Below are 12,975 nucleotides of genomic sequence, written 5' to 3'. Positions count from 1 at the left end.
TATAAGTTATTTCGGTATAAGTTATATTGGGATAAGTTATGCTGGGATTAGTTATGCTGGGATTGTTGTTTATTCATTGTTTGGTATGTTGTATTAAGAATGACAATTGCATAATTTCTAAGAAGAAATGTATAAGTTATACCGGTGCTAATTACCCCACCTTCTATAAGGTATAAGTTATCCTATTACTAAAATTAACACCGGAATAATTTATACCTGGTTTGCTAACCAAACAGAGTATTAAGATGGTATTAAATTTTTTTATACCATCCTTATACCTTCTTGTACCTTGTACCAAAATGACCCCTAACCTATTAATTTAGCTAATAGATAAAAGTAATTCCATTTTTATCAACGTTAGGTAACGGAACTTGGGGGTGGGGCAAAGACCCCCTTCCCCAGAAAAAGGAACACGGTGAGATGTGATGTACTGAAGACAGTTCTCCTAAACCATTCTGAGTGGTCATCCCTATGGGAAATGAAAATTGTGCAGACCAAAATCTGTAGATGCAGATAAGAATATTATTCGTCTGAATGGTACTGTCCATTCTTCATTTTGACATGCCAACTTTGAAATATTAAGTTTTTAAACGATAAATCGTTAAGTATGACTCTAATCTTGATCGGTTGATCCTCCAAAATTTTGAAAGTGAACCAATCTATACTTTAAGCTACTTCTTCAGAAGAATATATATTGCGCAAATTTTGTTTAGTGATCTTGTCAAGTACAGTTTTGGTTTAATAAAGTGGACCTTCTACTCCATCTTATTATATACTCCCAAATTAAATAAGGTACTTTTCTTTTTTAGTTTGTTCCAAAATAAATGACAGATTTTTAAATTTGGAAATAATTTAACTTTAAATTTTTTATTTTACCCTTAATGAGAAATTTTTATAACCACACAAATGTCATAGCCTCATAGAGCTTTTACCCCTTAAATATTTAAGACCACAAATTTCAAAATTCTTCTTCTTTTTTCTTAAACTTCGTACCAAATTAAACTATCTCATCTATATAGTAAATATTAAATGTCATCATTGTATGTGACCGACATTGTAAATAAATAGTATGTTGGTCCATTAAAATAGACATAAGAAAAAACTATACAATCCAACATATTTAATTATCTTTGACAGAATTTCTAGCCCACCTTCGAAGGACCAAGTTGTGAAATAACAAGCGAATTGTCAAACTAAGCAAACATAAAGGTTGTATAATATTTACAGTCTTTAAAAGTTAAAATTTTATGAGTTCAATGTTTGAAAATAAAAATAAAAATTACTATTAAATTTGTTGAGCGTTGTCGTTAAAGGTTCAATTATTTTTCTTACACATACATTAACACGCGTTACCCCTAATCACAACTCATCCGTTGATTCTTTGACATCAGTCGGTTCGGACCTCCACTTAGTTTTATCCAAGCTTCATTGTGGTCATGGATAGATCACTCAGGTTCGGGTCCATAAGCAGTGACAAACTGATAATTGCCCTATGAAGACTCGCTTTCGCTACGGCTCTGGTGGGTTCCCTTAACCAAGCCACTACCTATGAGTCGCTGGCTCATTCTTCAACAGGCACACGGTCAGAGCCATGGCTCCTCCTAGTGCTTGGGAGCTTACGGTTTCATGTTCTATTTCACTCCCCCGTGGGGTTCTTTTCACCCTTACCTCACGGTACAACTTCGCTATCCGTCACCCAGGAGTATTTAGCCATGCAAGGTGGTCCTTGTTGATTCACACGGGATTCCACGTGCCACATGCTACTCGGGTCAGAGCATAAACTAGTGATGTTTTCGGCTACTGGACTTTCGCCATCTAGGGTGCAACATTCAGGCCGCTTCTCCTAGCATCACGACGCTTGTATTGCTCTCCCACAACCCCGTTTTCACGATTTAGGCTGCTTCCATTTCGCTTGCCGCTACTACGGGAATCGCTTTTGTTTTCTTTTCCTCTGGCTACTAAGATGTTTCAGTTTGCCAGGTTATCTCTTGTCTGCCCATGGATTCAGCCGCAGTTCGAAAGGTTGCCCTATTCGAAAATCTCCGGATCAATGCTTATTTTCAACTCCCCGAAGCATTTCGTCGATTACTACGCCCTTCCTCGTCTCTGGGTGCCTAGGTATCCACCGTAAGCTTTTCCTCGTTTGAACGTCGCCCTTCACTTTTAAGGCTATGTCATCCTAAGATGTTGCTAAATGGATGGATCTTATCAACGTCCATAAATGATAAATCATAGATCGAAGAATCGAAAAAATTGGCTGCTATCATAAAGCTTTGTAAATGTCAAAGTTGTTGAACCTATTAAATCTATCCTAGATTCGTCTCGGCAGTAACAAGTTTATCGTTTTCGGAAGAAACGCAATACAAACAACAAAATTTGCATTTTCTATTTCCAGAAAAGCAAACCCTACACCAAAAAAGCTATATATAGCCTGTTTGTTTTGAAAAGCTTTAACTATTTTTTTCAAAAGTATTTTTGGATGAGAAGCATTTTGTGTTTGGTTAATTAATTTAAAAAGTATTTTTAAGCAATAATTAGTGTTTGATAAATGTATTGTAAATATTTTTAAGTATATTTTTTTCAAAAGTATTTATGGGGAGAAACTACTTTTTTTTCTTTTTCAAAATTATTTTGCTTCTACTCAAAAACATTTTTTTCTTCTTTTAAAAGCTTGGTCAAAAACTTTCTTAACAAAAACACTTTTTTGGAATATTTTTGGCTTTGAAAAGACTTGACCAAATAGCCTATTAGTCACAAAATATTTGTAAAGTCCATCATTTCTCTCATTTACATTCACGGAAAAACAAAACGAAATAAAACAAAAGAAACCCTTTTTTAGTCCATTTAAACAAGCGAAGGAAATGGAGATAACCGCCATAGACATAACCAGAAACCTAAGAAACCAGCGCTCCTGCAGCCCAAGGAAACAACACGCGGCGACAGAAAGGACTAATGGGGCCAAAATGAGCAGCCAATGATAGCACGAAACGTCGAGGTGGAGGAAGGACGAAGAATATTTAGATTTGCGGGATCGGAGCCGAAAAAGAAAAGTTTTGATATTTTATGGAAGGTGAAATGAGGGCCGTTGTCTGCAGAACAAAGAGAAGGAGGGAATCCAAACAGGCGGTGCTGATTTGACGTACGGCCGCCTAAGCCTTCCGACGTCAATGAATACTTTCGTGTGGGGCGGCAACTCATAGTGCATTACACGTCACTCGAACCATCTTTGTCTCAAATATACTTTTGAGTTGTGAGCTTACGAGCGTCAACCTATATAGTTTGGTAAATAAAAATCTATCTGTACGTACTACTAATTAAGAAAACTTCAATAGTTTGGTAAAAGTAATTGCTTTGTTGCATTTGGCTTATATTGTAACCACCACTAACAATCCACTGGTTAGTTTCTAGTTAAAAAATTTATCCAAAAACGTGGTTCATAATTATGTTTCGATACGTATCCTAAAGCAAGGATTATATATCGTAGTATTTCAGTCGGTTCAAATAGTGGTGGAACCAGAAATTATGACCAATCCAACATGCAATTAACGACAGAGATTCGGACATGTATTTTTCTTATGCTAGGGAGATTCAAAAATTTATATATGTTTTTAAACTCTATTTATGCCAGCTGAGGGTCTATCGAAGCTATATTTCTGCCATTCTAAGGTACGGGTAAGGCTACATATATCTTATATATCCTCCCCACACCTTATTTTTGTAGGAAATCATTGGGTTTATTGTTGTTATTTATTCTATTTATGCAATCCTGGAAACAGCTTCTCTGCCCCTCGGGTTAGGGGTAAGGTCTGCGTACATATTACCCTCTCCAGACCCCACTTGTGGGATTATACTGGCCGTTGTTGTTGTTGTTGTTTGTATTCTATTTATGCAATATAAGCAGTTTAATTTCCGTCAGTCAGCAGCTTAAAATATGTATATGTAGTTGAAATCTAATTAAGATATACTAAATTTGCATCCATTTTCAATATGAAGTATAGATGTTAAAGTAGGTGAAAAAAATGTAGACGTAACTTATAGTTAACATGGTTTTAGTTCTATATTATGAAATTAATTCTTTTAAATTTAGTAGTAAAGAGTAAGTTGACATGCACATTAATTATGGAAAAGAGAGATAATAAACGTAAAATTGCAGATTATGATTTATAAGCTTAATCAAGAAAGGAGTGTCCTTTACTGTGTGCTTGCTTTTACATTTACAAATTAATTGAAAGGAGAGCAAAAAAGTACGTAGCTCATTTTCAAGTCTCGTAGGACCAACTAAAAACGACGAAAGTGGGATGAATTGAATTACGTTTATTTATTGACGACAAGTTGGTTACTTGAAGCTTCCCACTTTCTTCCTACCTGCACATAATGCTTTCCATCTCGTTACTATAATATTCTATCATCTGTCACTTTATGTTTCTAGTGCTTTGACGATGCAGCAAAGAAAATAAAAATAAGGTCCATGTTTAAAGATACTTAAATCTTCTGCGTCCAATTATTTGTGAGCATTGTGCCCTTCAGTCAATCACATCAAACAAGATTTAACAAAATAAACTTAAGTTCTCCACTCTACTATTCTTAATGGAGTGATTTAAGTCCGTACATTACGGTCATTTAGCACAAAAAAAATTCTCTTTTATTTATAATAGGGACGCAATAGTGTAATACGCAACAAAGGAGTAAAGCAAAGTAACGTTTTCGTCCAGGTCAAATATAGTTTTTTATGGTGGGACAAGAAATTTTAAAGCCATTTCCATTACTTTTTGGTAACCTTTAACTCCATATATAAGAAGAATAAGGGGCATTTGCATCTATACCCGCTTTTTGGTTCACGTTTTAACTTGTGGTCGCTTTGCAAAAAAAATTGCAAGCGTACCCACTTTTTCGCGTAACTTCAGTATACGGGGCTGAAGTAGCAAAGGCAATCACGCAAAACTTCAGCATTCTAGTAGACGGGGCCTGAAGTAGCAAGTGTGCTGAAGATTTTGTTTTTGTAATTGGCGAACTTCAGCTCTAGAGCTGAAGTTTTTGTTTTGTAACTGGCAAAAGTAGAGCCGAAGATTTTGTTTTTGTAACTGACGAACTTTAGCTCTAGAGCTGAAATTTTTCTGATTTCTTTTGTCTTACACATGAAAATAGAAGATAATGAAACAAGTTAGCATCCGAGCAGAGTAGGCAGTATTCAGAATCACACTCTTTCTATACGAGCCAAAGTACTGGGCACCAATATCAGTTGAATAAACTTCTTGAGTTATTAGTTGACTTAAAGACTCAGAGACGTTTGCTTTTATTAGTTGACTTAAGACTTAGAGACGTTTGCTTCTAGTTCTGGGCCCCAACGAGGCTGCCCTCTTGTTGACAAATCACACACGTCAGAGTTAGTCAACCTTTCTATCTTTCTGAGTCTTTGTTTAATGAGTAAATGTTTATATCGAACTGTTATTGTCTTCAATATGTTGCTTCCTTATCAATTTTCTTTTGATATTTATGTGATAAAACTACAGACTAGTCACTTGATTTCTTACCATAAACAGAACTAACAACCAAGTCAAAACTTCATGTTGAAACATTCTATTAATCACGAAAGAGAAAAGAAGGAGAAAGGGGGCTGAAGTTGTTTAAAAAGTGGGTACAAGTTAAAAGTTTATAAAAAAAATAGGTATAGGTTAAATGGGGCACCCTGGCGCCCCGTGCAATTTTTACGAAGAATAAGACAAACCTAAATTTATACCAAACCGGCCCAAAAGTGATGCCAAAGTCATTTTCTTGATGCCTCCATGCATAGAAAAGGACGTAATTCAAAAGCACTATAAACTTACAAGAAGCAATATGGCATATAATTCAAGCAACTTAGACTGATTGCAGTTCTTTCAAAGTAGCCAATATGGTTCAGGTACATAACAGCAGATAAAAATAAAAGCCGCTAGCATTTCCTGAACCGGATAGCACCTAGTGAGGCATATTTGGGGGACTGGAGATGAATAAACTAACGGTTACAACAATAATGCCATAGCAATCTGGCGAATGGGGGTGTCTCAATCAGTTCATAGGGATCATGGCCATTTCATTCGTTCAGCTTGCACACATCAACAAACTTTTGCACCGCATTGTGGTATTGAGTTCCCTGCAACAGCATCATGTAATAGACGAACAGAGCAATGAGCTAAAGAAGAGAAGAACAAGAAGAAGAAGAAAAAAACAATAAACACCAAGCCTTGTTGATATATAAAAGAACGGAAAGAATGGGGGTGCGAGGTTGAAGGGCAGAGTAGACAACCACCCAACACACAAAAATATTTATTTACACAATATTTGATATATGAATCTACATTGACTTTTCGATGCATTGATATAATGTGAGCATGCAATTCTCTAGGGGAGTGAACATTCTCTTAGTTTCTAAAAAACAGAAATATAATTTTATTCTTGTAATTAATCTAAACAGAAAGAACATCCACGGTATTGAAAATAAACTGATGATGGCAAAAGATTTCCCTTTCCCTCATTATTATTGAAGTTATTTATCAACAGAAAAACAGCTAATTTTTTTAGGGGGAGGGGACATCAGGGAAATCCCCTGGGCTTCTAGTCCAACTCTAGTTGGCGCACAGGTCCAAAGCTCTAGGGAGTATGGGTTCAGCCCTCTACTTTTCCCCCCAACTTAAATACTGGCTTTCTCCACAGCAGGATTCAAACCCAGTGCACTAAACCACACATCAAGTGTCGCGCCCTTATCACTAATCAATTGCCTTGGGACCAGAAAAAAACAGCTATTTGTGTGACCAGATATATCAAAACAATCCCAGACCAAACTGCCAACCTGTGGTTGCAGTAATCATTGGAACAGATTAAACCTTGCCTGCCTCAGAGGGTACTATTCAGCAATCCACTATGCACACAACAGCAAGAGACTATGTGTAGGGAGGAACGAAAAATGCAGTAACAAGAAGTTGCAATGCCTGAGGGACAAATATAAAGTGTCGAAGCTGGAGAGAGCATAGCCATAAACCTCTGGTGGAGGGACTGGCTTGATAATTGTAGGAGGAGGCTATTGTTAGCAGGTTGAGAGCATTTTCTTCGTTATCCTTTTTCTATTTATTTTTTTAATTTTCTGGGGGGTCGGGGGCGAGCAGGGAGCCACTGTTGATGGCTTTAGCCTAGAGAGGGGCTGTTGACAAGCATCAACGATACACTGATGTTGTCTGCTAGATTGGCTGCTAATGACTTTGGGAGCCCAGAAAAAAAAGCTTCTTTCGTTGTTTCTGAAAGAACTTCAATTTTTTTATTTTCCGTGAAAACATTACCTGTTTTCATCAAGTAAAAAGAACAAAATGTGAGGAAAATTTATAAAAGCTTTTAGTATCACTGGTTGCCACTAGGATTCTTCACGATCAGCAATATGGTTTAGAAAGGCCAAAGAAGATACAAAACTCTAAACGAGCATCCCATATCTAAGATGAGGACATAGGCGAAAAGAAAAATGGCAAGGGCATAGCAATAGAGTGATGTTTTTCTCAGACTCAGTTCTGCACTCTGCTATTCTGGTATATACTATTTTTACATCACAGCAATATGGGAAAGAATTTGAACTTTATATTGGGCTGATAACCACACTCCAATATAAGATACCATATTGTGTTATCTTCTTACAACAATGAAATGGACAAATATAATTTGGATTATGGTTATCAATTTCGTAAACCAATATTGTTACCTAATAAAACTAACCCACTAATGAGATGCAGTATGACCTAAAAGGGCAGGTCTACCTGCAAAAAGGAGGTTACTTGGAAAGGGTCTTTACCGCGATTAAACGCTAGTAATGTCTTTTTTCTAAAAAAATCTGATGAGGGTGCTGTCCAAGACAGCTTATGTGTACTTAGATAATCTATCGAGCAGCACTGCTACAACTCACAAATGCAGGTGCAACCTACCCACAAAGGCTGGAGCAAATGGACTCGCGCTTATTATTGTAGCTAGGGTCCAAACCTAGGATCTACATGTTGTAGCTCTACTCCTATGCCACAACCACTCATCCATCTCATTGGAGACAAATGCTACAACCAGTCCAAGGATCACATAGAATATTTGTCCCAGTGCCAATTTTACAACTCTGACAATATTCTTGTTCGATTATGGAGAATCATTTTTTCCACTTGCATGTGCACCTCACCCAAAAAAGAAAATTTCTAGTGTAGAGATCGTTTTCCACTATCAGCAAAACTGACAGACCCAGAACGTTGCATAGGCTCCTCACAAGTGTCGCACATAAAAACAGTTGTCATTGTGAAAACGTGCTTGATGGAAGCATAAGAAATGAAAACTCCTAAACATGCTAGTAGTGAAACAATCCACTACAAGTTCAATTCCACTTGTATATATCTCTATTTCTCCACAATACGGGGAAGTGCAGGAAAATAATATCTGGTGCAGTATACATAACCCACCAAAAAACTGCTGGAAAAAAGTACCAAATGAAGGCCTACCTCCCAGTAAAGTTGCTTGCAATCCATGCATTGCCAAAATTCCAAATTCTTGTTAAACAAGCAGTTTGGAATCACCTGAAATCCCTTAGCTGCTTCAACGGCTTCTTCAGTTGTCAGAGGTTTTTGGATGAACTTACCATTGCATTTTGTGCACCTTGACATCAGCTGGTCCTCAGAAATTTCCAATTGAAAGGTTTCTATTATCTGTAGATATGCAAGGTAATATTTCCATGAGTGGGCGGTCAACAAACTGTCAAAATTAAAATTTTCAAAGCGTTCGCTTCCCACTTCATTCATCATTCAGTTCAAAACATTTGGATTTTCTAACTCCATTCACTAGAATTTAAAGGCATTCAGTTTACCTCAACCAACTGATCGTTCTTTAGAAGACTCTTCACCCGGTATATCTGATTTCTTAAGAGATAGTCATGTCTCAAAAGTTTTGCATCTCGTGTTAAGAGTACTCTCTTCTCTTTACAGGCTTGTTCTATCAAATCCCTAAAGAAAACAAAAAACAGAAAAGATATCACAAGGAATGCCATCTAGAGAAAACAGTTGGCTACTGAGTTTCCATTTAGAATTAACTATGTCAAATAATCGAAAACCATTCAGCACCTTGAGTCAGGCTTCTTTGAATAAGGAACAGCAGCATCAATGCCGACACATCTTAAATGTTTCGCCAATCCTTCAACCTGAAAGATTACCACAGCATTCCAATAACAGCAACAAAAAGAAGCAAAAAGTGCCATAGTTTGGCATCCCAAAGAAAGAAAAAAAAGCAGAACTCTCCACCTTACAGCACGAGAGGGCATTAAAGAAGCCTAGGCGTATCAGTTTTACAGAAAAGTAACATATGTATCTAAATGTGGTGTCTCACCATCACATCACATAGAAACTTAGGGGACCCATCCCCACCGGAGGTCACATCCCAGGGTGGTGGACCTTGCCATTCTTCATCGCTTTCTGTTGGCCTATGTTTGTTTGCTATTCTGCCAGATGATTTCTTTGCTTTCTTTCTTGAGATCTTTGGCTTTCTATCAGATTCACTTAACAAAATTTTATCACCATACTTCCTGACAATTCGTGAAAGCACATCATCCATACGATTAGCTTGATAAGATGACAGCGCAGTAACCACTTCCTCTGAGATGGGGACCGTTTTACATAAATCAGATGTGATAGCTTGCACCATCTTTGAAGCTTCACCAAATTTGATGCTACACATTTTGTTAGAATTTTGATGTGTGTCAAGTCTCTGCTTCAGTCCAAGATCCAGTCCCATCTGGAGGCAAGTTATACTTTGGACAGAATTCCCTGAAATGGACCATTTAACTAAATGTAAAGAGAACAGAAAAGATAGAGATAATGCAGTGAAAGATGAGTTTCTTTGCCCGTGTGATGGTCTATAACTCCTGATGGCTGACAGGACATAACTGCCCGTTTTATTTATCATTTATAATTGGACAGTGAGGTACAAAGATCAGGCAAAAATTGGATTAATCTCTCTCCTATCACCGCACTGCTTCAAACACTTAACATAACAAAACGATCTTTCAGATGAAAGTGCACACTTCATCCCCCCCCCCCCCAAAACACACACACACCTGCTTTTGTTTGTTCAAAAGGAAAGTATTATACTCCAATAGGCAACCTAGAGAACATACTCAAGACACCTGACTTTCTGCTTTAGAAAGAACAATCTTTGCAATCAAGGAAGTTGGTTACTGGTGTGGCTGAGCCGCTTCATGGAGGTTGTAACACATGGGCATGCACTAGAAGAAGATGAGAAAGATAATTCACCAACCTTCTTTCACAACCTTAGCCTTGAATACTTCAAAGATAAGAATTAAGCAATGAGCATCAGCTGCTGCATATTGCATTTGCTCTTCTGTCAGAGGTCGCTGTGACCAATCGCTGCATTGCAGTTCCTGCACTCAAGATGCACTAAATTGAAACAAATATTTTTAAAATCAAATCGCATCTATATTCCGGAATAACAAAAGGATCAACATGGCACACCTTGGATAGAGAAATCCCCAAAACCTCCTGACAAATTGTTGCCAAGCTCTTTATTTGCTTAGATAATCTTCTCCCTGGTTGTCTGGGTTGCAGGTTGTTGTATATGCTCGTAATATCTAAAAAGGGTTCCACCTAGTCACCAACTATTAGCTAGCATACGACAAGTATTACCCAAACAAAACAGTTAAATCAGTTCTATATAAAGGTAGCCAATCATAAGAGTGTGCGGCTTATAGAACGTGTTAGTTGAACCAAGATCGCTTCAAAAGAAAAAGTCCAAGTATAGCAAATAACAAAGATTAACTGCGGCAATGACATACTAATAAAACCAACACTTCTTTTACAATCTAGGCTAGTTATAATAAGAAAGTAACATAAATCTTTATCAAGCTTCTAACATTCTTTAAGCAACCAAATAAGAGCAACAAACAACATATATCAAATGAAGAACAAAATAAAATGAAAGTCTGCAACCAAACACCAAAAGAAAATCAATTTCTATTATCTCCACATGCCTTCATCCGCCTCCGGAGGAAAGAAAAAAAAAGGCAATAATTTTGCCCTTCGGATGACACTCCCACTTCATTACCTAACAAATTCAACCATAAATTGTTTTTCACGGTTGCAATAAGCTAACTCTGCAAGAACTGAGTGGTAGCTCAATGATATAACTCTTACCCCTTTTGCCCTCTCCCACGTCTCCCCAATAAAATTAAAGAAAAAAAAGTAGCTCTATATTATAAATGCTCGGCCTATGCACAAGATAACAAGCTCGGTGACCAAATTTTAGAGCTATAACAGGACAATGTAAGACGAGGAGTACATTCTTCGAAATACTTTTTCTGTGCTGACAATTTTGCGTCCATAGACAAAATTATGCAAATTAAGCTCATTAATCAATATCCTAAAACTTCAAAGCACTGCAATTTACAAATCATATTTGTATATGAAGTCATATTAGAAAATTGAGAAAGCAATATGCTATATAAACACAAAAGCTTCGACATTTACTGTAAATGCACAGCCAGTTTTAAGAAACAACACTAACCCTGTCGAAACCGGATTCACAGCCATGAGAGCAGAAAGTAGAAGACAAATACACCAAATCCTGTTTAAATCTGAATCCCAATTTTAGAATATACGGCGAGACAAACGCATCCCTGATGAGCTGGTAAATTGATGGTAAAGGAATTGACGCCAGGTCAATTAGGAAGACTGGCGATTCGACTGAAGAATGGTCGGCGCCGGCGAGCTGGCAAGCGATTTGAAGAAGTGAGACAGTGGGGAAAGCGGACTGTTGGGTTCGAATGGGCTTCCATTCGGCGTCGAGTCCGATGACGGAAGAGTGAGTTAATGCCCGAGTCAGATGGTTGAACTCGGGCGAGTCAGTGGCTGAGACCAGGTGTATGGTTATTGGATTCAGTTCCGACTCCATGGTTCGGGGAAGTCCGTCTCTTGACGGTCCTTAGGCCGATGCGTTTACTATACTGGGGTATTCCTTAAAATAGCATGGTCTTGTCGGTTTTCGGACAGATCGGTCGTTCAAAAATAGCCGGCGTTTATTAAATCAATAAAAAATAGTCATTATTTTATTGCAACAGAGACCGGTCCAGCATAATATATTGGAGTTTGGTGTACCTGACTGGAGCATCGGTGCTCCAAACTCCAGTATATTATGTTGGACCGGTATATTATACTGGAACCCCAATATATTATGCTGAAGTATTTTTCTAGATTTTGAATAGTATTTTCGTTCATATTTATCTTTACATGAAAAGTGGCTAAATTTTAATTACCTTTAAAACTATGGCTATTTTTGAATGACCACATATAAATCTGGCTATTTTTGAATTTCTCCCGGATATTCCTATGACTTCTTCAAATAATTGACCTACTATCTTTGGTTAAAGAGTAAAAAGTGTTTATTTTTTGGTGGAAGATGTCTCACTTAAAAAGTATTTTTGGCAACCAAACACTTAAAAGTGGTTTTAAGAAATAATTTATTTTTTAAATAATATTTTCTGTAAAACATCATATATCATATCAAACGTAAAATCGATGTACATTTTTTAACTGATTTTTACCTTTTCATTATTGTCATCTTAAATGAGTATTGGTCCTAATTCATTAGAGCCCTACGAGTTGACTATATAATTTTATAATGTGATGATGTTCCATTATGCATCAATTCTAAATATAGATCCTCCAAGTCATTAAACTCGTGTGTTTTGTTCTTCCGTAGGATAAGATTGTGTATTAAGCTTATTAATATTCTTTTACTTGTTAAAGAACTTTGATGATGAGGCGTATGAAGTGAACCTGAATCAGTAATCATGTAAAAGCAGTGTTCAATAAATTTCGCCAAATATTTTGTAACATCCTAAAAAGTACTATAAAGATATAAATTAATACAGGTGGACTAATATGTTTGTTAATTTTACTCTACAATAAATAATAAATATTC

General features: G+C 36.9%; 1 protein-coding gene across 1 annotated transcript; it reads right to left on the bottom strand.

The window, feature by feature from the left end:
- Nucleotides 1-5,824: 5,824 nt before the first annotated feature.
- On the bottom strand, nucleotides 5,825-11,999 carry LOC107780273 (uncharacterized). Its single transcript, XM_016600808.2, has 8 exons — nucleotides 11,560-11,999; nucleotides 10,512-10,643; nucleotides 10,297-10,420; nucleotides 9,370-9,806; nucleotides 9,108-9,184; nucleotides 8,855-8,990; nucleotides 8,493-8,696; nucleotides 5,825-6,130 (listed from the first exon to the last, which is right to left on the bottom strand). The coding sequence occupies exons 1-8, from the start codon at nucleotides 11,944-11,946 to the stop codon at nucleotides 6,071-6,073; spliced, it is 1,557 nt and encodes a 518-aa protein (XP_016456294.2). The 5' UTR covers nucleotides 11,947-11,999; the 3' UTR covers nucleotides 5,825-6,070.
- Between the last annotated feature and the right edge of the window lie 976 nt (nucleotides 12,000-12,975).

Source organism: Nicotiana tabacum, chromosome 6 (genome assembly GCF_000715075.1).
Source record: "Nicotiana tabacum cultivar K326 chromosome 6, ASM71507v2, whole genome shotgun sequence".
Classification (NCBI taxonomy): Eukaryota; Viridiplantae; Streptophyta; class Magnoliopsida; order Solanales; family Solanaceae; genus Nicotiana; species Nicotiana tabacum.
Note: the sequence above shows the minus strand (reverse complement) of the source record. Positions and strands in the feature narration are given on the sequence as shown.

What these genes read in the sequence shown, in the direction of transcription:
- LOC107780273 (XM_016600808.2), bottom strand. Translation starts at nt 11,946, where the DNA reads ATGGAGTCGGAACTGAATCCAATAACCATACACCTGGTCTCAGCCACT. An exon ending in TGGGGATTTCTCTATCCAAG is followed by an intron (nt 10,421 to 10,511) that starts GTGTGCCATGTT and finishes TCTTGAGTGCAG; the next exon opens with GAACTGCAATGCAGCGATTG. An exon ending in AGAACGATCAGTTGGTTGAG is followed by an intron (nt 8,697 to 8,854) that starts GTAAACTGAATG and finishes GCATATCTACAG; the next exon opens with ATAATAGAAACCTTTCAATT.